Genomic DNA, 26,445 nt, shown 5'->3' with positions numbered 1-26,445 from the left:
AAATTTAGAATTTTGTGATGAAAAATTTAAAAAACACAATCGGAAAATAATTTTGTTTCTTACAAATTATGTTGCCGACCCTGCTCCAGGGAAAGTAACTATTGGCTGGTCAGACATCGCTAAAAGTTGCCAGATGACATCATGCACTGTTTTGCATATTAATAAGCTTGATGAGCTCTCCTTGAGTTATGTTCAACATCACTGACATTTTATCTTCTCGTTCCTCTTTTACTCTCCTTCCTGTGCCCAGTCTGGTTTGACTCCCATCCACGTAGCAGCCTTCATGGGTCACCTGAACATCGTCTTGCTGCTGCTGCAGAATGGAGCCTCGCCTGACGTCAGCAATATTGTGAGTGAAAGCGACGGAGAGGGCAATCATGCATTCTCTTGTAATTTGTCATTGTTATGTGAGGAAAAGTGTTACAATAAGTAGCTAGTTTAGATATGTGTGTGTTGACCCCTATGTTGCTGTGTGTTGTGTGCACAGCGTGGAGAAACGGCGTTGCACATGGCGGCCAGGGCAGGTCAGGTGGAGGTTGTCAGATGTCTGCTGAGGAACGGAGCAATGGTGGACGCCAGGGCACGGGTGAGACTGCTGTCGTCTATATTGACATTCCAGAGAAGACTTATTCTGCCGTCATGTAAAATAAGCAATTTGTTCATTCCTCTTCCACTGTGTTGTCTTCAGGAGGACCAGACTCCCCTCCACATTGCCTCTCGTCTGGGAAAAACAGAGATTGTGCAGCTGCTGCTGCAACACATGGCCCATCCTGATGCTGCCACAACCAACGGCTACACCCCCCTCCACATCTCCGCCAGGGAGGGCCAGGTGGAGACAGCCTCTGTCCTGCTCGAGGCTGGAGCTTCACACTCACTGGCCACCAAGGTGGGTGGAGGAGACGTGTTTTGTTTGTCACGATTTGTAAATGTGACTGCTTGAAGGCCAACTAACTCCTTGAAGCATTCTAAGAGCATTTACTATTTTATTTTTGTTAGTCTGTAAGGGTACAGTAATATTACATCTTCATGTCTCTCTGTTAAATACAGAGCTCTGTTAGCCTAGCTTAGCATAAAGAATGGAAGCAGAGGGAAACAGCTAGCCTGGTTCTTCCCAAAGTTCAAAAACACTGTACGTCTACAAGTGCCAAAACTATTTCTTCTCTTTAGACAGAGCAGCGTTAGATGTTTGACCCTGCTTCCAGTCTTTATGCGAACGCTGTTTCATTGCATTTCATTTGCACTGTAAATTGAAGAATGCATTATTTCTTCTTTCTAATGCCACATAATTTTTTGGACTAAACAGAGAAAACATGAAGAAAGAGCTGAGTGAGAGCACAACTCCTGAATGCAGTTACAGTAGCCTTTATTTAATAATTATTAGATTAGGTTCAACTTTACAGTCGACAGATATGCAGCAGTGCATTTAGCAAGAAGTGCAAAAAGAGATTAAGTGCAGAGTTGCAGAGTAATGCATATGTATGGATATATTTATCTTAAGTGCTCCTGTATACTATACAGAATCAGGGTGCAGCTAGCCATCAGATGTCTATATCTGCTAAAAATGCATAATGACATGCAAACATGCAAAAATCTGATTATTACCGAAGTTACAAATAGCATATAAATGATATGCTGTAGCAGAGAAGAGTTGGACAAATGATGAGTGATATGTATTATAAAAAACAATTTCTACAACAGAACAACCCAATCAATTGAATATAATACAACAAATGCACAAATCCGTTTAAGGAGACATTTTGACAGATTAGCAGGTTGGGAAAAATGTGCAATAGCAGCGACTTACAGTAGCACACATGCAGACGAAAGAATAGACTCAAAGTGCAACAATGCTTTTAGTGATGATCCCATGGTGCCCTCTCTTGGGGCCACACACAATGAGGTTACAGTAGGGCTGCATGTGCAGGTTTGACCCACTTCTCATGAATGATTGATGAGGCTGTAAAGCCTGAATAGTGCATGAAGTCTGAATGCAGTCAAGTGATTCATCATCATCACTGTGTCAGAGGAGGCTGCACGGTCAAAGTCCGCTTTGCATCCAGTTCATTCTCACACTTGTAAGGGTGAGACAAAGCACTTTCTGATGCAATGTATCCATCAGGGTTCACTGGTTCTTCTCTCTCCCACGCTTGATGTCTCTCTCCTTGGTCTCTTGCCGGGGAGAAAGGGTGTGGCTATCGCCATGGAAACCAAGCCAGGGAAAGTTGTTCACATGCAAGTGTAACATTCTCCATCCATCGAAAGCGTCTTCATAATGGTCCTGACTCGTGATTTGCGTAGAGCGCTGTGTTAAGAAATCCTCTCCCCTCTCCTCCATTGCTCTCCTCTTCATCCCTTTTAACCTCTCAGTCACCTGTTATAACAGTTTCAGTCCAGGGTTTGACAAACAAAGGATCGCTCCCTGCATGATCAGGGCTGGGTCATAAACACATTGGTCGTATGGTTTCTGTCAGCTCCAGCTCTAATTTTTGTATTTCAAAATAGTTAAAGTGCCCCCTCTGCTGGTTGTATTGTGTAAGTAAAAGGACTCTTTCATATTTTAGTTAAAGATTATGTGGAATTGCATCAGCACTAACAAGGTGGTGGTGAAGATAGTTTATCAGAAATCACTGCAGCATGTTCCCGTGATGTATGCAATGATAATATGTATGGGTGTTAATATAAAAAAAATAGCCAGTAGTTAAATTTGGTCTGAAAACTTCAAATACAATATAATAGTCATAAAATAAACAAGTGGCTCAGGTTGGGCTGAAAAAATACAATTTCTTGTTTTTGTCTTACAGTATTGAAATAATGCAAATATTTATGTAGAGGGATAAATAACAGAAAGAAATCTGACTTGGATTCTGAGTTTACATGTGAGCAGACATCCTGCATTCACTGTCTTTTAACACATTTCTTCATATCCCTTCTCTTGTTGTTTCTCTCCACAGAAAGGCTTTACTCCCCTGCATGTGGCCTCCAAGTACGGAAGCCTAGATGTCGTCAAGCTCCTGCTGCAGCGCCGTGCTCCACCTGATTCTGCTGGGAAGGTATTCAACCAAGATAAAAACTAGATCTTCATAGTTTCACTCTACAGTCTGTGAGATTTTGCATATGATCTTAAATATATCGTAAAAAGGGAGTCGTGTCCATTCTGTAAATGTTCTGGTGAACCCTTTTCCTGCATGAAAAATGATTAAATCTTAATGATGTGTTGCTGTTTTTCTGTATTGAGGTTAAATTGACTGCAAGAGCACCGGTAAGCCTAGTCTGGATAACATCAGCCATTGCTTCAATTGGATTAACTATGATTCAGATAACAGAAGCTTTTTTACATGAAGATTCCTTTTTTCTTTGAATATGTTCGTCTTTACATCATAAGGACCCACTCAGTCGTCCTCACAGCTTTTGCTGTCTAATATAACTCTAATTCGTCTAAACCTGCAGTCTTACCCCCTTTAACACTTTGTGTGTGTGTTTGCTGCACTAACTGCTGTTTAATCCATGTGCGCTCACCGTCCATCCCTTACAGAATGGCCTCACCCCGCTCCATGTCGCAGCACATTACGATAACCAGAAGGTGGCGCTCCTGCTTTTGGATAAAGGAGCGTCCCCCCACACTATGGCCAAGGTGAGATTCTGCAGTGAAGAGCTGCTCACACTGAACTGGAGATAATGGGAGGGCTGAGCGGAGAGTTAATTGTCAAGTGTAACGTAATGATAACGGCCAGAAGGTGAGAATGTTTCATCTTTCCAATATAGCTCTAAAATTAGCCTCAAAAGTCTGATCACACAGCTGTCATAAACACACTGCTCAAATCAGCATCATTTTCTAGTGGTGGCAATGGAGAGCATGAAAAACTACTATGATCATGATTTATACTTTTTCTTTAGTATCACCAGAAATTCACTGATTGCTTGTTGTCTAAGCATCCATTAGCACTGCGCACACAGGAAGCACCGTGACATTTCACAACACAGATTTGCCAAAATGTGAATAGAAGCGTACAAAACACAGAGATGTAGATAGTTTTCAGGTCAATATACAGACGTTTTGGGACAATGACAAGCTGAGTTAGGGACCGTCTCCAAAGGCATGCAAAATGGCCTCCTCCTGTTGCAGCCTTCTGGTTTTGAAGAAAAATCCTGAAATATGGCCCAATGAGCTATTTTGACTTATTTCCTCACAATTAAAAATTCCCTCTTTTGTTTCCATTATTCCAGTCACAGTTATCCAGCTCTTATTCAAATTCATTTCCTCAGGTTTTTGTTTGTTTGATTGTATTACATTTGTATTTCAACTATTATATATCTTGTTCTGCATGTATTTGTTACATACATAGACAATATGACACAATACAATCAACCATGCTGAAAACCATACTCATAGTGCATGGTATATGAAATGATTAGGTTTTATAAGACTATTATTACACTATTGGTAACCTTAAAGTGGAATCAGAGCCTTTTCAGTTCCTGAAAAACATTGGGGTATGTGAGGTTTTCAGCCGACAACAAGCTCTCTCAGTTAACACTCTTCAGTGACACCAGTTTCTCTCCTCTGTCCCCATGAATCAGAACGGCTACACTCCTCTCCACATCGCGGCTAAGAAGAACCAGATGGAAATCGCCACAGTGCTGCTGCAGTACGAAGCCGAGACCAACATTCTGACCAAGCAGGGCGTCACTCCGCTCCATCTGGCCTCCCAGGAGGGCCATGCAGACATGGCTGCCCTGCTTATAAGCAAGGAAGCCCAGATCAACGTCCAGACTAAGGTAGTGTACAAACCAGGGTTTGATTTGACTAATGAGTGTTTATGAGAGGGTAGAGTCATTTTCATTTTCACATTGCAACAATTGCACCACTAGTTCCTTTACATTGCATCTTTGTGCTGTGCAACATTTAAGTAAAGCTGCTGTTGAATATGATTGAATCACTGGAAAAAACTATTTACTGACATTACATCCTGTACTAGCTACTAGCATTCAATCCTTATATATCAAAATCAATGCAGTAGTAAAATCTTAACAAACCTGCTGTTTTTAGGGCTACATTAGTTTATTTGTCAAGACAGAGTGTGGTCTGAATTTGGCTTCTGTGAATATAGTAACTGTGCTGTGTGTGTTCCTCATGCAGAGTGGCCTGACTGCCCTCCATCTGGCAGCCCAGGAGGATAAAGTGGCTGTTGCCGAGATCCTCGCCAGGAATGAAGCCAACCTCGACCAACAGACCAAAGTATGAACAGTCATACTTTCTCATATTGGTTATAATATAGTGTGATATTACAGTAGTCAAAGCCCATTTTGCTGAAAATTAATCTTCAGTAATATTATTTTTACAGTGTTTTTCCGTAAATGTGTGTTGTATTTTTTGTCTTATTCATGATTGGAAAATTCTAACAGATTTGTTGTTGTTTTGCAGTTGGGATACACCCCGCTAATTGTAGCATGTCACTATGGTAACGCCAAGATGGTCAACTTCCTGCTTCAGAATGGAGCCAGTGTCAACGCCAAGACCAAGGTACTGACACTAAAGCACAAGTTTGTTTGCTCAGATATGCCTTATTATCTGAGCCCTACATAAACCATTTTTAACTTTCATTATTTAATATTTAAGCAATTTTTGTTCTCCACTATTATTATTTCTAACATGTTGCTGCTAATGTTAAATCATATCACCACATCATTGTATTGTAGAGCATGACAATAAAGAAATACACTGCTGTATATTTTATCTGTATTCGTTCAGTCAGGTTCATTTTATATTGGCTGCCTGAATGTTGAGGATCAGATCAAACTATGAATCATCGATTCATGCAATGATCGATTTGACTTTTCATTTTTATCTTCTTTCCTTCCCAGAATGGATACACTCCTCTTCACCAGGCAGCCCAGCAAGGAAACACACACATCATTAACGTACTGCTCCAAAACGGTGCCAAACCCAACGCTATCACTGTGGTGGGTAAACAGATGCAAAAACGCACACACACACACACCTCCACAGACAAACTGATGTCTCCTCCTCTGTGCTTTCTCCTCCAGAATGGTAACACTGCTCTGGGTATCGCTCGGAGGCTGGGCTACATCTCTGTGGTGGACACGCTGAGGGTTGTCACTGAGGAGATCATTACCACCACAACGGTCAGTCGCGCACCTGCATCACATTCACTTCCCATTACAATCTAAAGTTTATAATGGTTATGACATTGAAATGCACTTAAAGCAGTCGTTATATATAAAATACATGAATTTTAGGTGTCTAAGAATGTGCATTTTTCAGCTAAATTAAACCCAATTTGACCTTTTACACCAATGTTTCATTGGAGGCAGTGGTGGTCTCTGAATCCGCCTTGGTCACATCTTGCCAAACACATTGCTTTGGATTTATTATTGATTTTTACTTTCCATATAAAAATGAATAACTCATATTTGGAGTTACTTGAGTTACAGCTATTTTACAATTACAAATGAACGCTTTAAGTTTCTTCCCTTTACTAATATTTAGTTCCACCTATTTATATCATTGAGGGTAAACATTAGAATCATCTTTCAGAATAATGCAAGATAATTCAACACCAGCACAAAGTACAGTCTTCAAACTGACAATAAAGTTGAATCAACACTTCTCTAAAACTGTCTGAGCAAACACTGAACATTGCAACCTTCATGAAGGAATCCTGTGTTTGCAGGGTTGTTGTATTACATTACACTGGTTTCAGTCAGGTTTACCTAATAAACAAGTAACTGAGTGTGGTGTGAATGGAGTCTCTTTCTCCTGTGCTGCCAGACGGTGACAGAGAAACACAAGCTGAATGTGCCAGAGACCATGACTGAAGTGCTGGATGTCTCTGATGAAGAGGGTGAGTCATGCTGTACATTAAAACCTGTCAACATTAAGCCACAGCGTAGCCCTCAAATTGAAAGAGCACTCATAGTGTTATGCTAAGTGTGTGTCCAACAACACTGTGGATGAGTTGGACTAATGAGATGAACTATCCCACAACAAAGCCATGTTTGTGTGGTTTGACCTAGTGGTTGGCACAATTTCCAAGACAGGTTCCCTTCAGACAACAGCTTGTGAATGTTTCCATTACTGCTACTAGGGATCTTTTACACATCCATAAAATCACAAATGAAATCTGCCTCACCCTGCCTTAAAGCTGCACTAATAAATAGTTTTATTAAACTGAAAGAGTTAGCTAGTTGCTGTACAGTGGGATAAAATGGAACATCCAGCAGCAAAGACCCAGATATCTCTGTCAGTAGTTGATGGAGATGACAACAGAGCTAATAGTAGAGGGAATATTGGATTTCTCAGGTGGCCAAGAGCACAACTCCAAATTTGTTGTAATTACTGCATCTCTGATGGATGTATAAATAGATAAATAGGCAACTTTTTGCTTACATATTAGCCATTACATCTGTATAATGTGATATGTCGACATTGGTATCAGACTTCAAGAACCTACAGAACTTTCTGCATGTTTCTATGGTTATTATGTTTCTATCTGCCTTTTGAGGAGAGTTCAGAGGGCTTTTGGTAGATTTTCAGAGGTAGTGAATGACTGTGCTGTCAACCCACAGCACTGAGAGCCATTGATGATGATGTTATGTCAGACGACCCCATGGATGAGGAAGGTATTGAGCCTGGTGTTTGGTGTGAGGAGTTGCTGCACTGATTTTACCAGGAGTGGAGTTGTGTGTGCATGGTGAACGAGCCTGTAGCATCTGCTGTTTGGTTCAATGCTACAATACTAACTGTAATGTTATATTTGGATACAGAGAAACATGGAGAAAGTCGAACTGAACCAAATCTCCTGGACACATGTTAGAAAATTCCATTTGGCTCAAATCAGTACTCATAATCGTGTAATGTATATTTAAATGAATAATTCTGGAAATGTGCTTATTTGCTTTCTGTCCAAATCTGAGTTGAAAAGATGAAAAACAATCTTATGTCAGTAAGGGCTGGAGTAAGGGCATGTTTTAAGCTAGCTAGCATAAAGCAAGAGGAAGCAGCCAGCCTGAATTTCCAAATATACCTACCAAAACCTGCAAATCTAAACACTTAAGATGTTACATGTTGTCATATCTCCAACAAAAATTGAAAAAACGGCAATTTGTGTGTTTCCAGGGGAGTTCAGGGGAGAAAGCCAAACTATCTGTTTTTTATCTCTCTCAGCTAGACTCAGTGTTGTTTTGCTAGGAGGTAATTTTCTCAAAGGGTAGACTGAAAATGTTTATTTTCCAGAGAAGCAGGAGGAAATTCTGAACAAATACAGTGGTAAAATTCATCGCTTACATAGCTTATTTCTTACCCTACACTGACAAACACTGACTCCCTGATAGTAAACTAATCTCAAGTATCAAGTGGGCATTAGCATTAGCATTACAAGATTCGTTCAATGTGACATCAAAAACATCAGTGACCTCCTGAAGAAGAAGAAGAAGAAGAAGAAGAAGAAGAAGAAGAAGAAGAAGGATTAGGGAGTCAATTAAAATCTGCTTTTTCTCCTTACACTCTTACTTCTCCAGGTAGCCAGTATATTCATGGCACCAGAGCGTCTCTCTCAGAGTGTATCTACAGTATGTTTTTCACTTGTTATGCTGTCCTAGCATAATGCTTTGTGTCAGACCTGGGCCAAAATCAGCTACAGCTCCTGCATTAACCACAATCCCGCATGGCGACAGCCTGACAGACTGCTCTCTCAGGCTGGTGTTACATGCCACCTCCATGGAGGTTATGCATTACACAATGTCTGCTGCTTCATTTCTGTTTGAATTTCTCTTCTTTTAACACACATATGCCTGACACACAAGCTCCACCAGTCCAAATATGCTGATCCAGAACATTTTGGCCCAGGTTAACCTGCAGCCAATAGTGATGCTGCTCCCTGCTGAACAGTAGAGCTTTGTCGCTACCGTGCAGAGAAAACATGACCACAGAATGCTGCCATAACATGCATCTGTTTGGTGTGAGACAACAGAGGGGGAACAGGAAAGAAGCTGTTGTTTAAGTGCTAGTATAGACAGACTAAAATCAATCTTTGCAAACAGAATAGATTATAGTAATCCTGCAGCATTGTCTGAAGAGTGAAAAGTGAAAAGGTAAGCATGCTAACATCACATGCAGCTGCTAAGCTTGGTAAGTCTGGAAGGTTTGTTCAGCTAAGAAGTAAAACTGGCCTACAACACAGCAAGATACAAGTGCATTATACTAGAGCCTGAGACCAGTTCAAACTGAGAGACTGAAATGGACTTGTTCTGAGCAAGTTTCCATGGGAAGAAAAGGTCTTTGTCCCTCAGGAGTGGTCTGCAGAAGATGACCTGATTAAATGTGTTGAATAAATTCAGTTTCATTTGTAAAATGTCTAAATCTACTAGCCAAAGATACAACATATTTTTATGTCTTACTCTGTTTTCGTTAATACTAATTACCTATTATTGCTCAACATATTCCATGATACGTTAGCTCTGGAGCTACATTTCAATAATTCAGTGTCTTGGTTCATATTAATCAATAGTAATCTGAACAGTAGCCAGCTGCCAAATATTCATCAGTTGGTTTTGTTTCCATTCATGAATTTACCTTTCCTCTTCTTTCCCAAGGTGATGACACAATGACAGGTGACGGAGGGGAATATCTGAGGGCTGAGGACCTCAGGGAGCTGGGAGACGACTCCCTGCCAGGACAGTATCTGGATGGAATGAACTACCTCCGCTTCAGCCTGGAAGGGGGACGCACCGACAGGTACGTCAAGCTGTGTCATGTTTAACTTAGCTAACAAGCAGCTACAACAATTAGGGTTCAAGCGTGGTTTGATAAACTTATTAACTAAAACTCCCTGGAAGTGAACCTTTTTCCATAGTTGCTATGTAGTGACTGATGTTTGCTGTGTATGGTTGTTCTAACCTGATCATGAATCAGTCTGTGTGTATCTGTATATACTTATGACACCTTTCCTGTCGAGGACACTAAACTCAACAATTAACCCCCTGTATTTGTATATGTATATGTCTATGTGTGTGTTTTGCAACCTCTCCTGCTCATACTTCATCGTTGGTTTTCCTTGTCATGCCTCCATAGTCGAATGCAAAGGTATGTGCTGACGCTGGCCAAATATCTGGCATTTACAATCTACAGCACTGCTGAAATAACCTGTTTAGCACTCTTTCTGGGAGTCTGGAGCTTTGGTTGTAGTATTTTTTAACTCTTTTCAGTTAGATATTTCCTGTTTTAAATCCCTTTTGTGTTTTTAACCACTCTTGACATCTGCTGTAGGCATAGCAGTGTTGGTTGGTGCTCTGTCCACCCCTTTGGCCTAGACATGACATTTTGTACAGACAGTCATTGTCCCCAGAAGATGAATCCTAATGACATTGATGGTCCCCATTTTTTTTCTTCTAGTGCATTTATCAGATCAAAAGTTTAATTTGTCCAATACTTTGGTTTATGACCAAATACCTGCAAACTAATGACATTCTCATCAGTTCCACTTCATGTTTACTAGCAATTAGCAAATATTAGTTTGCTAAGCTACAACAATACAATGGTGACTGTGTTAAACGTTATACCTGCCTGACATCAGCAAGTTAACACTGTCAGTGTGAGCATCTTAGCACGCTCATGTTTAGCCTTGTTGATCTAAGTTTAAGTTCAACCTTACAGTTGTAGACAGTAGTGGTGGTGCAGCTGTAAATAAGTCTTGCTAATTAGCTGTGTGAGGTATTTGCCTGTTAGCTAGTTAAGTGTAAGACGTGTGTGAGACAGTGCTAACCTCAGAGCTGTTAATCTTTTATTTCGGCAATGTTCCTGTGAGCTTGTTTGTTTTACTGTCAGGTTGAACAACTGTTCTCTTCTCTGTTCCAGCTCTGACAGGTCCTTCACACCCACCCACCACAGCTACTACTCACCTAAACATGAGGGCATGATGGATGAGATGCTCAACTGTCACCAGGTACAGTGAACAGTCAACATAGTTACAGCAATTGCAGGTCACTCTAGCACATCTCTGATCTCTGGTCCACTACAGTTCAGAGGGAAATCTTGTAAGTGACAAATTATAAAAATGCAAATTCAAAGCTGCAGAGGCCAAGATATCCTGACTTTTAGTCCCTAGGGTACAGTAGCTCAAGGTCTACAAACACTGGATCTTTACTTTGCATTATGTAGTTTGGAAACATGTTTCAGTAGGCCCTTCTTGCCCAGTGCATACCCACGTCTTTCACACTCCATGTCCAGTTTGGTCTTTGCATGAACTGGTTTGCCATCAATTTAGGCATTGTTGAATGACATGTTTGTAACTGAATCTTTGACATCAAGGTGTGAATGGCCCGCAGAGATTTAAAGGGACACTGGGTTTCACCACCACTCAGTAGAACCCATGAAAAGTGATAGATACGTTGACAGGGCCGGCTGCCTGTGGCTAAGTGCTTCTTGATATGCTATCACCTGCTGTTTGGCAAGGACATTCTAAAACCAACATCTTCATTTAGTATTGCTATATTCAATAATTAGTAGTAGATGTCAAATAAAAGTTTTATTGTTTGATTCCAGGTTTCGTCACTTGCCAGGGAGAGTGATTCATACCGTCTGAGCTGGGGAACAGAGAACTTGGACAATGTGGCTTTATCCTCCAGCCCCATTCACTCTGGGTAGGTACAATCAGACTGGAGGAAATCATTATTGACAAGCACAAGAACAAGAACAATACAAAACACAGAACAATACAAATGTCACACTCTTACATATTGAACACATATGAGTGCATAGGAAGAAGTGTACACATAGGCTGCAGATGCGTATATGCATGCATAAGCTGAAACCTTCTTGTGAATTCATGAATGTGCATTAACAGTTAACCCTATCCCATGAAAGTCCTGATAGCTGGGCTGCTATGATTCAGGTACTTAATTATATTTAATTAGAGCATTTCTAATTAGTTCATTAACTTTAATTTAAAATCAGAGTTTCAATCTGTTATTAGCCTGGTGCTTGGAGTGTAGTAGTGGAGAGCTTTCTTTCACTGGGAATGTATTGTACCGCTGCAGTATGACGCATACAGTAGCATATTATTATGTAACAAACCTGTTGTAAATAGGTTCTCATCCTCCCAAGATCCCCCAGTTGCCTTCTAATGAGCTTTTAATAGCAAATTCTGATGGGTCTTTACACTTGTGAAGTTCATCTCGACCAAACGCTCTTTGGCCACGTATGTATACTGTTGTGAAATGTGGACATGCTAAAGAAAGACTTTCTTGGATTCAACTTTGGAGCATTGGTCTATGGTTAAAGAAACAAGTTGATATCTTTCTAAATACATTTATTTGCTTTTTTGTGAGAGTGAGGTGAGAAGATCAATATCACTCTTATGTCTGTGTGTTAAGTAGGGAGCAGAAGTCAGGATGTGGTTCGCCTAACAGCACAGATACAGAAACCAAGTTCAAATATACACCTACGAACACCTCAAAAGGTCACTGAGTACTGATTATGTCTTGTTTGTTGAATCTGTGCACAAACAAAAACAAGCCTGAGCTGTTTCTTGTTGAACAACAGCCAGGAGTAGTGTCTCGTTGTCAGGTTGCCAGATTTGGTGCAGTATCACTGTGCCTGTGCGGAGACATGCCAAAACCCCCATGGACAGATAGACTGTTGGTCATCAAGAAACAAACTCTCATTAGTAATTATTCTTTTAAGTTACAAAGGAAAGCACAGAATACTGTCCATCTTTACTAAGATTCTTATTACATTATTATTATTATTATTATTATTATTATTATTATTATTATTATTATTATTATTACTACAGAAGTAACATCAATGTCACATATGTAATGTTAAAAATGTTTTTGTTGTTCTTGCTGAACATATCTGGTGAAAGTACTATAAACAATGATTTAAATCACCATTAAAAACAATTGATGTAACTGCTCTGTGTCTTCCACAACAAAATGCCTTTTTTTCTTATCCTGACGGTCCCTCGTCTGCTCTGTTTGCTCTCTCAGCGTTCCTCTTTTTCTGAATTGTTTCTGCTTGACTTTTGATTCCTTTCTGTCTGATGTGGTTGTTGTTTTTAGCCATTCCTCTCCGTGCCATGATCATGGAGACCACAGCAGGTGACCCTCTGCACCTTGGTTAAATCATCCTCCTCATCACCATCACTCTTTCTCCCCCTCACAGTGTGCTCTCTTGGTGGAGAGGTGTATGTGTCACTGTCCTCAACAGACATTACCTTATATACAATTCCCTTTGGGTTTACGATGTGTCAGATCATTTCAATCTGACTCAAACTGTCAAAATATTACACCTAGTTCCACATTCTGAGTTTCATAGTTGATGTCTCCACATGAGCAGATCACAAAGCTTAAATTGTGGATATCTCAAAAAGAGGTAGTGAAAGTTGAGGACAAGTTTGTTGATTTCATACAATGTCTTGTGAATTGTTCATTTTCACTAACATACCCACCAATGCTTCATGTTAGCCTGAGGAAGATTTTAGCATAAAAGAGTAAAAAAGTATAGATACAGATGGATAAACTTAATCTTCTTACCATGTTGAAGTAAACCACTGATGTATGTTTCAGCAGTGGAGGACAGCAGTCTTTGTCTTCTAACAGTTTACCTGTTGTGGTGCTGAATTCAGTAACACCTGTTTTTTATGTGTGTTTTAAAAACTGTGTTGTTTGCTTTACTGAAGCCAGGGCAAGATCACATTATAACTGGGTATGGTATCAAATTGTAGTGTCACCTCATCACACTCACACGTGTGATCCATGTGCGTACGCTATTTGCCACTTTGCATGGGAGTGAGGTCCAAAGAGTCCACAGCTATGACGTCAAAAAGATTAATCCAGCCTGACAGGTTTTATGGAGATGGAGCCGTTGATCATTTTGACCATTCAGTGCTGGGAAAATAGACACCCATTCAGCAAAATAGCCCCAATAGATCACTGTCTACATGGGTTTAAAGGAAAATATACCACCTTGTTCCTCAAGTTAAAAAAATAAAAAACCTTCACTCTGTTCAATACACTCAGATGTTTTGCTGCTACTTGGTCTGGTGTGAACAGTAGTGTACGATGGCTAATTACCTATTATTAGCTGGTTAAGATGGTTATTGCTCTTTGACATTAATGGGTCAGTTCACTGTCTTTAAGGCTGTCAGGAGTTGTATTACTGTAAGTATACATTTTAGCCTTTAGCGTTATAATGTAATTGCAACTACTGGCCAGAGTTCACTGAACTAGTCCTTTGTAGTTAAAACGCGTGTAAATCCAGCATGTGTATATAATCTTGGATTAGTATCACTTAAATGCTAGGTCTTTTCTTTTTTCTACTTATGAGATGCTGATAGTGTGAGCAGTTGGGCAAACAATCTACCAAGTAGCTTTGGTGTCTATGTTCTCATCACTTAATGGCGTCAGTGATAAATGTCTTTAATTTGTGGAAATATCTCCTGTTCTGCCTCAGCTTCCTGGTTAGCTTCATGGTGGATGCCAGGGGTGGAGCCATGCGTGGTTGCCGGCACAATGGCCTCCGCATCATTATCCCACCCAGGAAGTGCAGTGCACCCACACGGGTTACGTGCCGGTTGGTGAAGAGACACCGTCTGGCCACCATGCCCCCTATGGTTGAGGGCGAGGGCCTGGCCAGCAGGCTCATCGAGGTGGGGCCCTCTGGAGCCCAGTTTCTCGGGTAAGGCTTCAGGGATGGATGCTGGAATGAGTGAATAAATGCCTTCAAAGTGGGTAAATGTGCAGGGTTAAGACGGAGGGAAAATGAAGAGGTTGCAAAAAGTCAATGTATTGATACGACAGGGACATGTAAGATCATTTAATTGCTAGTTAAAGGTAGTTTTAGTCGTAGTGAGAAGCTTCCAACTTGCTGCCCCTTTTCTTTCAGATTAATTTGTCCTCTGCCTCTGCCCTACTAAAACTGTTTCTGTATCTGCTGTTTGCTTTCTCCCAGCACCAGGGATCTCTTAGTCTTTGCTGTTCAGCATGCTCTGTTTTCTTTCATAACAGCTGCAGTCTAACTCTTTTTCACCTTATCCCTAACCCTTAATGAATTCTTGTTAACTCCACCTCTAGTATATTGCACCATGATTGGTTTGATATGTGGCCACAAATTCTGCCCTCTGCTGGTAATGTTGAGACAGTATAACATAAACACATTCGTACTACGGTTATGAGTTTGCCAGTGTGTACAGTATGTACTGTAATTCAAGTTGTCCATCACCTATCTGCTGCTTACATGATAGAGGTTCTCTGTGACCAAAACTACTGAAATATGTGTTGTTCCTTTTATGTTTATATGAAATGTTTGAGTATTTAACTTAGTGAGTCCTGCCTCACTCTGACTTAAGATGATCATTCCCATTATGAATGTAGATTTTTTTTTTTTTTTCCGTGTGACTTGAAAGTGGTATCATTTGAAACATTTCTGCAGAATTTTTCTAACTGATAAAATGTCCTTACGGGCCTGTGAAAATTTACAGTATAGATAAACCCAAATTGTTCAAAATTATTTACATTTAATTATAATTAGAACTGAAATGGTGAAGTAGCACATTTTTACATTTCAGTTCATTATTATGAAATGATATTTCATCCAGCTTGTTTTCACAATAACAGTTTGTTGCAAGCATTATGATTTAATTACTGTTTAAATGATCCTTTATATCATTTTTTCTCACATCATTATAGGCTTCATATCCAGGCTCTGTTTGTCTTGATTGATAAACAAATACTCAACAGTAGCTGAATGAAATCAATCTGCTATTTGAGAAAAATTGCATTTTGAAACCAAAACTGTTATTTTGAAATAAAACTGCTGGAACTAAAACTGACAGTAAAAAGGAAAAAGTGGCATCAGTAAAGAAACATAATAATGAGCTTTAAAAAATTACTGAATCGTTCCCAATTTTGTGTTAATATTATATGTTTTGTAAGTATTTATTCACATAATTATTAATTTCCTAGTCTCTTATTCAGTCATTCATTTCATTTTGAACTCTTTTATCCTCCGTAGACATGCAGCTGAATATTACGACAGCGTTAATAATCTCTCTCAGCTGTTTCAATCAGTCCCTCAAGGTTCCTATTTTGCACCCAACCCATACATTGTGTGTGCTCTTTCTTCCTCACTGCTGCGTATGGATGCTTGGTTGATCACACAGTAAACTCCACCTCCCCAGTGCCCCTCCACCTCTAAATGAGGGAGAGAGTTTGGTTAGCAGAATCCTCCAGCTCGGCCCGCCGGGGACAAAATTCCTTGGGTAGGGTGGAAAAAATCAACGGTTTTGCATATGAAACAATCCATGGATGCCAGTCTTAGAGTTTTCCTTTCCAAACCCTTCCATTTGATGTTATTTTGTCCATACGTTATTGTCCTGTCATGTTTGCACAAGTGTCTTTGTACACTCTGGCACTTATGGCCCTATAGATTCTAGACATCACATTGCTGTGAGATCACTTGCTGTTTCTTTCTTTCTTTAATCCTTCTTTTCTGCTTAGCCTTTTCCATTTCTGTCTTTATGTTTTTATGTTACTTATTTTCTTAATAAATGTGTGTTAGAAGATGTTTGCTTTTATTTTTGTGTGAAATTGAAATGGTTTACGTGGCCTGTGAATAGCAAGGGAACCAGATGCATGCTGTGACTCTTTGGTTGGCTCTACTTTTTTCCTCCTGCCCTGTAAATGTTAGCTTTTCCCAAAAGTGGAAACTGGGATTTTCAGAGTCTTGCATACTCATAATTTTTGGCCACTTTCACAACAATTATTTGAGCTTTTAGAAGGAAAATTTCCAAAAGCCAGTTCCAAAAGCCATGTTGAACGCTTTGCTATTTTTTCAAAATTTGAGCCAAAATTAAAAAATATAAGGTTATATAAGGAGTTATGTGTCAGTGTCACTTATATGAAAATATAATTATGTACTGGCAGGCCAAAGAACCCAGTAAATATCACATGAAAATATCAGCAGTTATGCTTTAATAGCTGTGTTTGTCCCATGTTGGATTGTACTTGTAGCATGCCTCTTCTAGATATGTGTTGTAGCTTGTTTTGATTATACACATCAGGTAAGTATTAAAGTGACGGTTCAATGCTTGAATATGAAATGTAGTGAGTGTACCAGAACCTTTGTCTCCTCACCTGTAACTCATCCCTGTGGGTATTGACAGATTTTGATATAGTGCTCACTGTAGTATAATAATAGTCACCATAGCAGAACTTCAGCCACCTTCTCAAACCTCTCCTGCAGCATAGTCGTCGTTTGCAATGTAACTTGTTTAAACTTGTTGCTCACAACTAGTGTTTTACATTGTGTTGAGCTACCAAGGTAAGCAGCCAGAGCAATTTAATCAATGCTAAAGTCAAACCAAAATAATCAATGCACCATCAACTGAGTTGTGTTAGGTGTACTAAAGAGCACCAAGAGCATGTCTGAACACCAGCTATGCAGCCTCTGGACGACAGACATGTAGCAAGGCTATTGGCATAAGCAGTCATACACTAATGTAAGTTTTATCACAACTTGCATGAAAAGGCGAGAAGATGCAAAAGAGACACATGTCCAGAGGCAGTTAATGCATTGTACTCTGTCATCCATGACAGTCTATGCTTACTCACTCTACCTGGCCTCTACCCCTCCAGTCCTGTGATTGTGGAGATCCCCCACTTTGCTGCACTGCGGGGTAAAGAGAGGGAGCTGGTGATCCTGAGGAGTGAGACTGGAGAGAGCTGGAAGGAGCATCACTGTGAACACACCCAAGAGGAACTCAACCAGATACTCAATGGCATGGATGAGGGTCAGTCTCTTATGGTTTAACAGTAGACTACACCATGAGTTGAGGAAAGTAGACCTAAAAAGTAAACATTAATGTCCTTCTGCTTCCCTCCTTCAGAGCTGGACACACCAGAGGAGCTCGAGAAGAAGCGCATTTGCCGTATCATCACTAGAGATTTCCCCCAGTACTTTGCTGTGGTGTCGCGCATCAAGCAAGACAGTAATCTGATTGGTCCCGAAGGAGGCATCCTGAGCAGCACCGTTGTGCCCCAAGTCCAGGCAGTTTTTCCTGAGGGGGCCCTCACCAAGAGGATCAGGGTCGGACTACAGGTAATTGATAAAGGCATCACTATTGTCTGAGGTTACCATTTGACATATGCATTTACTTGTTATGTGGAATTCGTCTTATCTTAGTACTGTAGCAGATTGTGAGAACTGGTCACAATTTGTATATGTTTTGAGGTTATACTCAAGATTCACAGTTAGATATCAAACCATACCACCATCAGAAAGTAGGATTCCAACGTGCAATACAGGGCAAAAGTTTGACCTGCTGATGGCTCCAGATCAAAGTCGGGGTCCACCCATTTATTTCAATTCAACCTCTAGGAGACATGTCTGGACCAAATGGTATGGTATGGTTAATCCACTGACACCAGATGAAAATCAAGAGATTAACAAAGTCATTAGATGCGACAATCAGGGGACCATGAATGTGTCTATTCAGTTTTGTTAATCTATCCATCCAAACCACCTAGCAGATGCTACCGTGAAAAATTTGCCCTGCTGGTAGTGTTAGATGAAATTCAGTGGACAGGCAAAGTGGTTTGGATTTATATTCTTGCGATGAACGATAACAAAATTTCATGGTAATCCATCTAATAGTAGTAGTAGTTGAGATATTTCAGTCCATACGAAAGTGGTGGATCCACCAAATGCTGACCAACCAATATTATCCTTATAGTCATACAGTTAGCATAGCTAGGCAACAAACATACGAGCCAACCATATTTTACATGCTCTTTCCAAGTGGAAAGTCTGAGTTGCCATTTAGAAGATGAACAGCTGGATCCATTGGAATCTTTCAGTTTGACAAGGTGGAGATGGGACATGGGCCATGTGCTTTTGGGATATCCCAGACCATTTCTTTGAAACTGCACCTACCCAGAGTGTCAGATTAGATGGTTGTTTTATGTCGTAGCTTGTAGTTAGTCAGTTGACAAAGCAGCATTTCAGTCAGGAGACCATCCTCACTGCTTGACCTTACTCAGGCAATAATCCTGTATAAGATTTATTGACAATAAAAAGTATGGTCACTGTATTGTCTGTCTATTCTCCCAGGCCCAGCCAGTCAATGTAGATGTAGTGAGGAAGATCCTGGGGAACAAGGCCACCTTCAGTCCCATTGTCACTCTGGAACCCCGCAGGAGGAAGTTCCATAAACCCATTACCATGACCATCCCTGTCCCCAAGACCAACTCTGACCCAGTCCTCAATGGCTTCGGCGGGGACACCCCCACCTTACGACTGCTTTGTAGTATCACTGGTTAGAAATACACACAAATACACTCACAAATCTGTGAATAAAGCAATCACACACATGCTCACAATCTATGTTGATCTTGTGTTTGTGTCCATGTGCAGGTGGAACAACGCCTGCTCAGTGGGAGGACATAACAGGAACAACTCCTTTAACATTCATCAATGACTGTGTCTCCTTCACCACCAATGTGTCTGCCAGGTAACTCAAAAAAATAGTTTGTTATTGCACAACTAAATCTGCTACTGATTTAAAGAGACTCAGATTTAGCAGCTAAAACCTCACTGGTTCTTTCCAATCCCCTTCTGCTCTCTAGATTTTGGCTGATAGACTGTCGACAAGTCCAGGAATCTGTCAACTTCTCCACTCAGGTGTACCGAGAAATCATCTGTGTCCCTTACATGGCTAAGTTTGTTATCTTTGCCAAGACCCACGATCCCATTGAGGCCCGACTGCGCTGCTTCTGCATGACCGATGACAAGATCGACAAAACCCTGGAACAGCAGGAGAATTTCACTGAAGTGGCCCGCAGCCGAGACGTAGAGGTGAGGAAGGAGAGAAGAGGAGGAGAGTCTCGCCAATTACAACTACAGCTAACAACTGTCATTATTTGATATTAAGCCCTTGTACTCATCTGCGTGTTATATTTCTCAGGTACTGGAAGGCAAACCTATCTATGCAGACTGCTTTGGAAACCTCGTTCCTCTCACCAAAAGTGGCCAGCACCATCTCTTCAGCTTCTTTGCCTTTAAGGAGAACAGACTAGCACTCTTTATCAAAGTGAGCACTATTCCTTATTAGTTTATTCACAAAGATGCAAGCACAGAGTTTTCTTTGCAAGTGCAATAACAGTTGAATGACTAATGCTGAACTTCTTGGCTGTTGCAGATCAGAGACAACACTCAGGAGCCGTGTGGCCGTCTGTCCTTTATGAAAGAACCCAGGAACTACAGGTCACTCACCCAAAATGCCATATGCAACCTCAATATCACTCTCCCATCGTACTGCAAGGTAAGGGTTCAATACTGCCGTTTGACTCAACAGAGGATTTGTTCTGTTGTGTGTCTTGATAGCTCTTGTAAGTAAAATTGGCTGTTGGCAGCTATAATTTAACATGAAAACATGAAAAGCACTAAAATAAGATACTCTAGTTGTTTGGAGGCTAGACCATACTGTGATCTTGATCCTATTTTCCTTGTACCGCTGTAAAACATACTAGTATCTCATTTATCAGTTACTACACTATTCCAAAACATAGCCCCAATTATTTTTTTTTTATTAGTTTAAATCCTTATTTCTTATATTAATGTTTCAAAGAAGTCAATTGTGCTAAGGTTATGAGAGGCCAGTATTATTGCTTTATAGTGATGATTGCTGCTTTACTGTGAAAATTGCCTTTCTAACCAGTGCACCATCTACAAAGCTGTACTAGGCAATATTGCAGGCTTAACATGAGGAGAAAATAAAATGTATTGGAGTCAAGATCCTAGAACTCGTGCAATTTGATATCGTGTCTCGATAACATGGCCAGTTTGTGATCCTTTATGCCAAAGCGTCAAGAGACAAAAAAAGGTCAAAATAGGATTCTGGCTAACAAGGTGAATCTGATTTTACAGCCAAACCATTTGCCTAATGCAGCTTTAAAGACCACTGTGACTTTCCCTGAAATCAAGCTGATTGGTTGTCTTCATTGCTATGGTAACCACACATTGCCCCCTGTCGTTTTCCCTCTTTAATGTTGCTGTTGTTTCTATCTGTACATCTTTCTGCTTCTCGCTGCTTCTTGCTCCCAAAAGGAGTCCGATTCAGACCAAGAGCAAGAGGAAGAGGTAAAAGCAGCCACCGCTTCTCGCTCCCTCTTCTGCTAACTAGCTTTGCTGATCTTGTCCACAGTTTTGTCATCAGGACAAAATAGAAGACATGTTCACGAGTGGTCAAATGTTACATTTTAGATATACATTCTTTATTGTAATACAGTAGATGACATTGTGATTTGTCAGTGGCATAACTCATTTTTGTTGTGGTGTTACGTGGGTCCTTCTTTCCTTCTGTTCTTTTTCTGAACCAGCAATTGTAATGGTAGTATTAGTATGAATGTTAGGCACATACAGTTGATGAAAAAAGGCTAACTGTGATTCATTTTCCATATTTTTTTTCCAGACCAGCAGAACGCTAGAGAAATGTAAGACATTTTTTCCTATTTGATTGACTTAATATGTACTAAAATAGTTGCTGTTCTAATATAATACTGCATGTCTGCTTGTCTTTATTGACTAAACTAATATGACAAAAACACTGATATTGTGTGGGTGACTAGTCTAATGAAGTTAAACAGAGGACTAACCAAACTGATAAACTGACACTGCCAGTTTAGCCCTTAGCATAACTGTAGGCCATATACATTTTATCAAAGCCCTTTAAGCTTCATGTATTTTTGTCTTGTCAAACAACCAAAAACACTTTACCCGCACCTGCCCATGTTAATGTTACGTTTCTCCTGAGGCTTAACTTCACTTTTTACTTTCTTTTTTCTGATTTCACACCTTCCTCAATGTCTTCAATTTGACTCTTTCCCCTTCACAATTTGAGATCGGACATATGGAGAAAGAGTTAGACACTGCCATCTACGTATGTACATAACAATTAAATTCATTCATACTGTGGTGATGTTTATCACAAATGACTCTAATTTTGTGCTAGCTAAAATCTGGCAGTAGTGTGAACACAGTCACAGTGCCATTTTTAGTGTGACTATTTTTTTATGCTAGTGCTTATTTGGTCATTTAGTGACTCCAAACAAACACGCTTGAGGTGGGTGGATTGAAGCAGCATTGCAATTTGGCACATCAATAGGCAACTTTTAATGGCATTAAGGCAGACTCTGTACTGGTTCAATCAAAAAGAGACTCTTACCAACAATGTCATTCACAGCTGCTTGTGAGATGTATGACTTTGAATCCCTTGTAGTAGAAAACTGTAGCCATCATATAGCAGCAAGAAAGGAATATGATCATCTTTCAAAGGAGATGAGATTAGGTGATGTGATTTGTCATCACTGAAGCACACCTGGGCTCTTCCTGCTGATGCTGCCTTCCTCTTCTTAAAAATGTGTTCATCCTGCTCTGCTTCAGCCACTCAGTTTGTGCCATGCTGGGCCAGGGTTGTGCTAGTACCTCTGGTCACCGAAATTCCAAACAGTAGTTGCTCACATTATGTGTACTTGAAATTACTGAAACTGGGTGCTAGTGATTGTGCAAGCATCCAGTTCCAGGAGATTAGAGGCCATAACATTAGTAACCCTCCATCTGTAGACCTCTAGTGTAATGGTAAAGCAATCTGAATCCTTCCCCTTCTACCCTACTTCCTTGGTCATGTAGAGATGTGAAAAAATACAACATACTTGAGCATTTAAATTAACCTCATAATAAAACAACCCATGGTATACATGAACCATGCTGTACATACATGGATGATATGCGATTCATTAAAATTCCATGTGTTTTCAGGAAAACTACTATATATATATGTATATATATATATATATACACACCAAGAACTCACCACAATCAAGACATACTAACAAGCAGCTCTAATTGTAGAGTTAATCAGTACACTGAACTTTCCAGTCACTCCTCACCAGGACCTTTCCATCAGCACTTTCCTTTGCTTTGCATGGAAATAACTTGCCTTACATAAATGTGTATGTGTGTGCTTGTATGTCTGAATGATTACATGTCATGTCTTGTTAATGAGAGTTTATTTGTTCTTTTGTTGGTGTGCTTATTTGGAATGCTCCCTCACAACACCTTCTGCTCGTGGTTTTGTGCACACTTTTTCATTATTTCAATTTTCATTCATTTCAGTTATATTTCGAATGTTTAGTCAAGCATAAGGCTGAATGGAGGGCAAAGACAATTAAAATTTTGTCCCTCCCTGCAAGACGTCTTATTCTAGTATTACAGCGATCTTCCTTACATTATTTGAAAGTAAATGATATGCTTTATCTACAATGAAAAGCATGGCAAATCATCATTTGTTGTCTAAGTTATCACTGGCTTTCTTTGAGAGATAGTACTAGTATTCTGAGTTGTTTTCAAGCCATTTTGCCTATTATCACATTTACATTTGTCATACATCTGAGCAATCTTGAGATGTCTTGATGTTTTTTCTTTGTTTCCTTTGTTTTCCCTTTTCCCATTGTACTTGTTGCTTTCTTGGTAACCTGGTCTCACTCATAGTTGGTACAATTTTGAATGTATTTAGTCTTGTTCTATTGTTTTGTCTCGTGAGTGTGGGTGTGCTGAGTGTATAAGCAAGTTATTTCCTGGTCATATCATTTCCCATCGGTCTTATTTAGCATTTGCTTTACCACAGTTCCCCAGAGACATGAAAGTATAAGCCCAATTCCTCTGATACCCTGATGTAGAACCCATTGTGAATTTGTTGTCCTATGATCCCTGCAGTGTGTTCCAAATCTTGTCCTGACCACATTCTCCAATGTCTGTCTCCTTTCATTTGAATTTTTGATTTTCTTTACTCTTTACTTGTTCTTCTTCCATATGGAAGATGAAGAGACGGAGACATCAGTCCTGAAATCAGAGCTGATCCGAGAACCAGACCTCCTATCCGACGTGTCAGAGATGAAACAAGATTTGATCAAAATGACTGCCATCTTGACAGCAGACTCCACAGAGAAATCCCCTTCCTTAGGAGGGTGCAGTCTAGAGAAAGGGACTGAGGATGTTTCTGGAGAGCCATTAGAAATAATGGAAAAGGACTTAGAGAAAGTCAAAGAGGACCTAGAGAAAGTCAGTGAGATACTGAGGAGTGGAACATATGAGGGTGAGGCAGCAGAGGAGGTAGCCAAGGCAGCTAGAATGGCAGAGGAGTGGGTTCTTCTCTCAGACAGTGAGATAGAGGAGGCCAAAAAGATGTCAGCCTTAGAAATTCAAGAACCTGTCTTACGTGAAAGTAGAGCTAACAGAGGAGCTCCCAGACCTAAAGCCATAAAGGACAGTGGTGACCTTAAAGAATACCTCCTGGATGCACCTATAAGCTCCAAAGTAAAAGCTAAAAAACAGCCAGCTGTCCAAGAAAGATTCACGGATGTTGTACTCCGCAAAAGTGCAAAACCAACCACTCCAACCAAAGTGCATGACAGAAAAACTGCTGGCGATGTTAAAAAGCCAGTCAGAAGGATGGGGAAAGACCAGAGGCAAGCAGAGGAATCAACAGATGCCGGTGCTCTTTTAAGTGTGCCTACAGCCCCTGGCCCACCATCACCTGTATCTCCAGTGGTTGAAGAAACTCCCATCGGTTCAATAAAGGACAAAGTCAAAGCCTTACAACAGAGAGTCGAAGCAGAGCAAAAGAGCAAAAAGGTCACTGGAAACAGGCCATTGCAGCTGCCTGTTATGAGCAAACCAAAAGCCAAAGAAAGCCCTAAATCAAAACAGGGCCCCCCTAAATCCCCCAAAGCTGAATCTGAAAAACTTGAAGAGACCATGTCAGTTAAAGAGCTGATGCAAGCATTCCAAACAGGGCAGGACCCCTCAAAGAGAAAGTCTGGGCTATTTGAGCTCAAAACATCTACTACGTCAAGATCAGAAAAAACCACAAAATCAGAAACCATCCAGTCAAAATCCATGACCAAAGCAATAACCTCACGTGTCTCTCAAGAACGAGAAGTATCTCTGGATTCCAAACCTCGCAAGAAAGAGACCACTCAGCAAGACAGAGACAAAGAAACCAAGAAACCAGTTGTTGGCACCCATTCAGAGCTAACAGAAACTGTAGATTTTGGAAATGGTGGCCTTGAGGATAGCTCTGACAGCTTAAAACATGAGGGTGTGGCAGACTCACTAAGTGCCAGTTCTGGAGATGGATCCCCTCATATAAGCTCTGAGGACAGTTACAAACATGAGGGTCTAGCCACTCCAGGCACAAGCCCAGAAAGTATGTGTGTTTCTCCCAAAACTGGACAGCAAACCTCTACATCGTTGGCAGCAACTGCCACAACAGTCAAAAAAGAAAGTAAAGACACAGAGAAGTCTGGAGACTCTGGTGTAGGAACCACTGGTGACCAACTGTCTACAGAAATGACCCTCCCTGTCTCTTCCAGCGAGGCTGCAGATGATCACACTACAAGTGAGTCCATATCTGTTAGGAGGAGTGAGCCTAAGCCATCTAAACCTCAAAAGCTTACAAAGAGAATTTCAGAGACTGTAGAAACTTTTCTTAGCGATGACGAAAGCCCTGATCGTCAGCAAGCATTATCTTTAGATGGTTCTCCAGCCTCTAGATCCCCTTCTCAGCGTCATGAAAACTTAGAGCTGCATTTGAAACAAGACTCAGATGCTCTCAGTCCATTAGCTGATGACTCCTTGACAATAAGTCACAGAGACTCTCTAGAAGGTAGTCCTCTCATGGAAGAAAACTCATCCCATAAGTCCCCAGACTCTATTGAACCTAGTCCAACCAAGGAATCTCCCCCACATGACTCTTTGGAGAGCAGCCCTGTAGAGCAGAAAAGCTACCCATCCTTTCCCTCAGCTCTAGGTCCACCTAGTAAATCATCTAGTCATCCAGAGCCCTCCAGAGCTACAGAATTCCCCCAAGATGCTTTGCGTGGTAGGCTGCTTCGAGACCATGAGGCTAGTGCTGATGATGACAGTTGTGAACAGACATCTCAGATGACAAGTTCCGGTAAGAGTCCCCTCTCCCCTGAAACTCCTAGTTCTGAAGAGGTAAGTTATGAGGTAAACCCCAAACCCCCTGACCATACATTCCTCTCTGTTCCATCCAAATCGGCTGTCATCCTTGAAGAACTGGAAGAAGAGGATACATCAGACAGCTACGAAGCTAAGAGAAAAATCACTCCAGAGGAGGAGATGTTTAAGATGGCAGCCAAAATAAAAACATTTGATGAAATGGAACAAGATGCAAGGAGCAAAAAGAACTCTAGAAAAGATTTGTTTCCCCCAGCAGATGCCAAAATAGGGGATGACAGCTATGAAACATTAGAGCCCACAAGTGAGAAGCTTTCGCAAAGTGAATGTGGGCTCAATAGACCCACTGAAGATTCAAAGTTAGCTCTTTTTGTTGATCCCCATAATAA

General features: G+C 40.6%; 1 protein-coding gene across 25 annotated transcripts in view; it reads left to right on the top strand.

Moving 5' to 3' along the window:
• ank2b (ankyrin 2b, neuronal) overlaps window positions 1-26,445 on the top strand; it is a 189,914-nt gene that overhangs the window by 138,606 nt on the left and 24,863 nt on the right. For 7 of the 25 annotated variants that reach the window (XM_070992831.1, XM_070992830.1, XM_070992838.1 and 4 more), the window contains 28 exons: window positions 251-349; window positions 488-586; window positions 689-886; window positions 2,952-3,050; window positions 3,533-3,631; window positions 4,579-4,776; window positions 5,138-5,236; window positions 5,423-5,521; window positions 5,863-5,961; window positions 6,046-6,144; window positions 6,791-6,863; window positions 9,613-9,766; window positions 10,874-10,961; window positions 11,561-11,658; window positions 13,081-13,119; window positions 14,474-14,698; window positions 16,182-16,280; window positions 17,656-17,810; window positions 17,907-18,118; window positions 19,130-19,334; window positions 19,433-19,529; window positions 19,645-19,873; window positions 19,983-20,108; window positions 20,217-20,339; window positions 21,125-21,157; window positions 21,489-21,510; window positions 21,918-21,956; window positions 23,895-25,475. In XM_070992831.1, coding sequence (XP_070848932.1) covers window positions 251-349; window positions 488-586; window positions 689-886; window positions 2,952-3,050; window positions 3,533-3,631; window positions 4,579-4,776; window positions 5,138-5,236; window positions 5,423-5,521; window positions 5,863-5,961; window positions 6,046-6,144; window positions 6,791-6,863; window positions 9,613-9,766; window positions 10,874-10,961; window positions 11,561-11,658; window positions 13,081-13,119; window positions 14,474-14,698; window positions 16,182-16,280; window positions 17,656-17,810; window positions 17,907-18,118; window positions 19,130-19,334; window positions 19,433-19,529; window positions 19,645-19,873; window positions 19,983-20,108; window positions 20,217-20,339; window positions 21,125-21,157; window positions 21,489-21,510; window positions 21,918-21,956; window positions 23,895-25,475 — 4,786 coding nt within the window. Of the gene's footprint in view, window positions 1-250; window positions 350-487; window positions 587-688; window positions 887-2,951; window positions 3,051-3,532; window positions 3,632-4,578; window positions 4,777-5,137; window positions 5,237-5,422; window positions 5,522-5,862; window positions 5,962-6,045; window positions 6,145-6,790; window positions 6,864-9,612; window positions 9,767-10,090; window positions 10,103-10,873; window positions 10,962-11,560; window positions 11,659-13,080; window positions 13,120-14,473; window positions 14,699-16,181; window positions 16,281-17,655; window positions 17,811-17,906; window positions 18,119-19,129; window positions 19,335-19,432; window positions 19,530-19,644; window positions 19,874-19,982; window positions 20,109-20,216; window positions 20,340-21,124; window positions 21,158-21,488; window positions 21,511-21,917; window positions 21,957-23,894; window positions 25,476-26,445 lie in introns of all 25 variants that reach the window. The other 18 variants (XM_070992835.1, XM_070992827.1, XM_070992842.1 and 15 more) reach the window with 14 other exon arrangements.

The sequence above is a fragment of the Chaetodon trifascialis genome, chromosome 23 (genome assembly GCF_039877785.1).
Source record: "Chaetodon trifascialis isolate fChaTrf1 chromosome 23, fChaTrf1.hap1, whole genome shotgun sequence".
NCBI classification, from domain to species: Eukaryota; Metazoa; Chordata; class Actinopteri; order Chaetodontiformes; family Chaetodontidae; genus Chaetodon; species Chaetodon trifascialis.
This window is presented reverse-complemented; position numbering and strand designations above follow the sequence as displayed.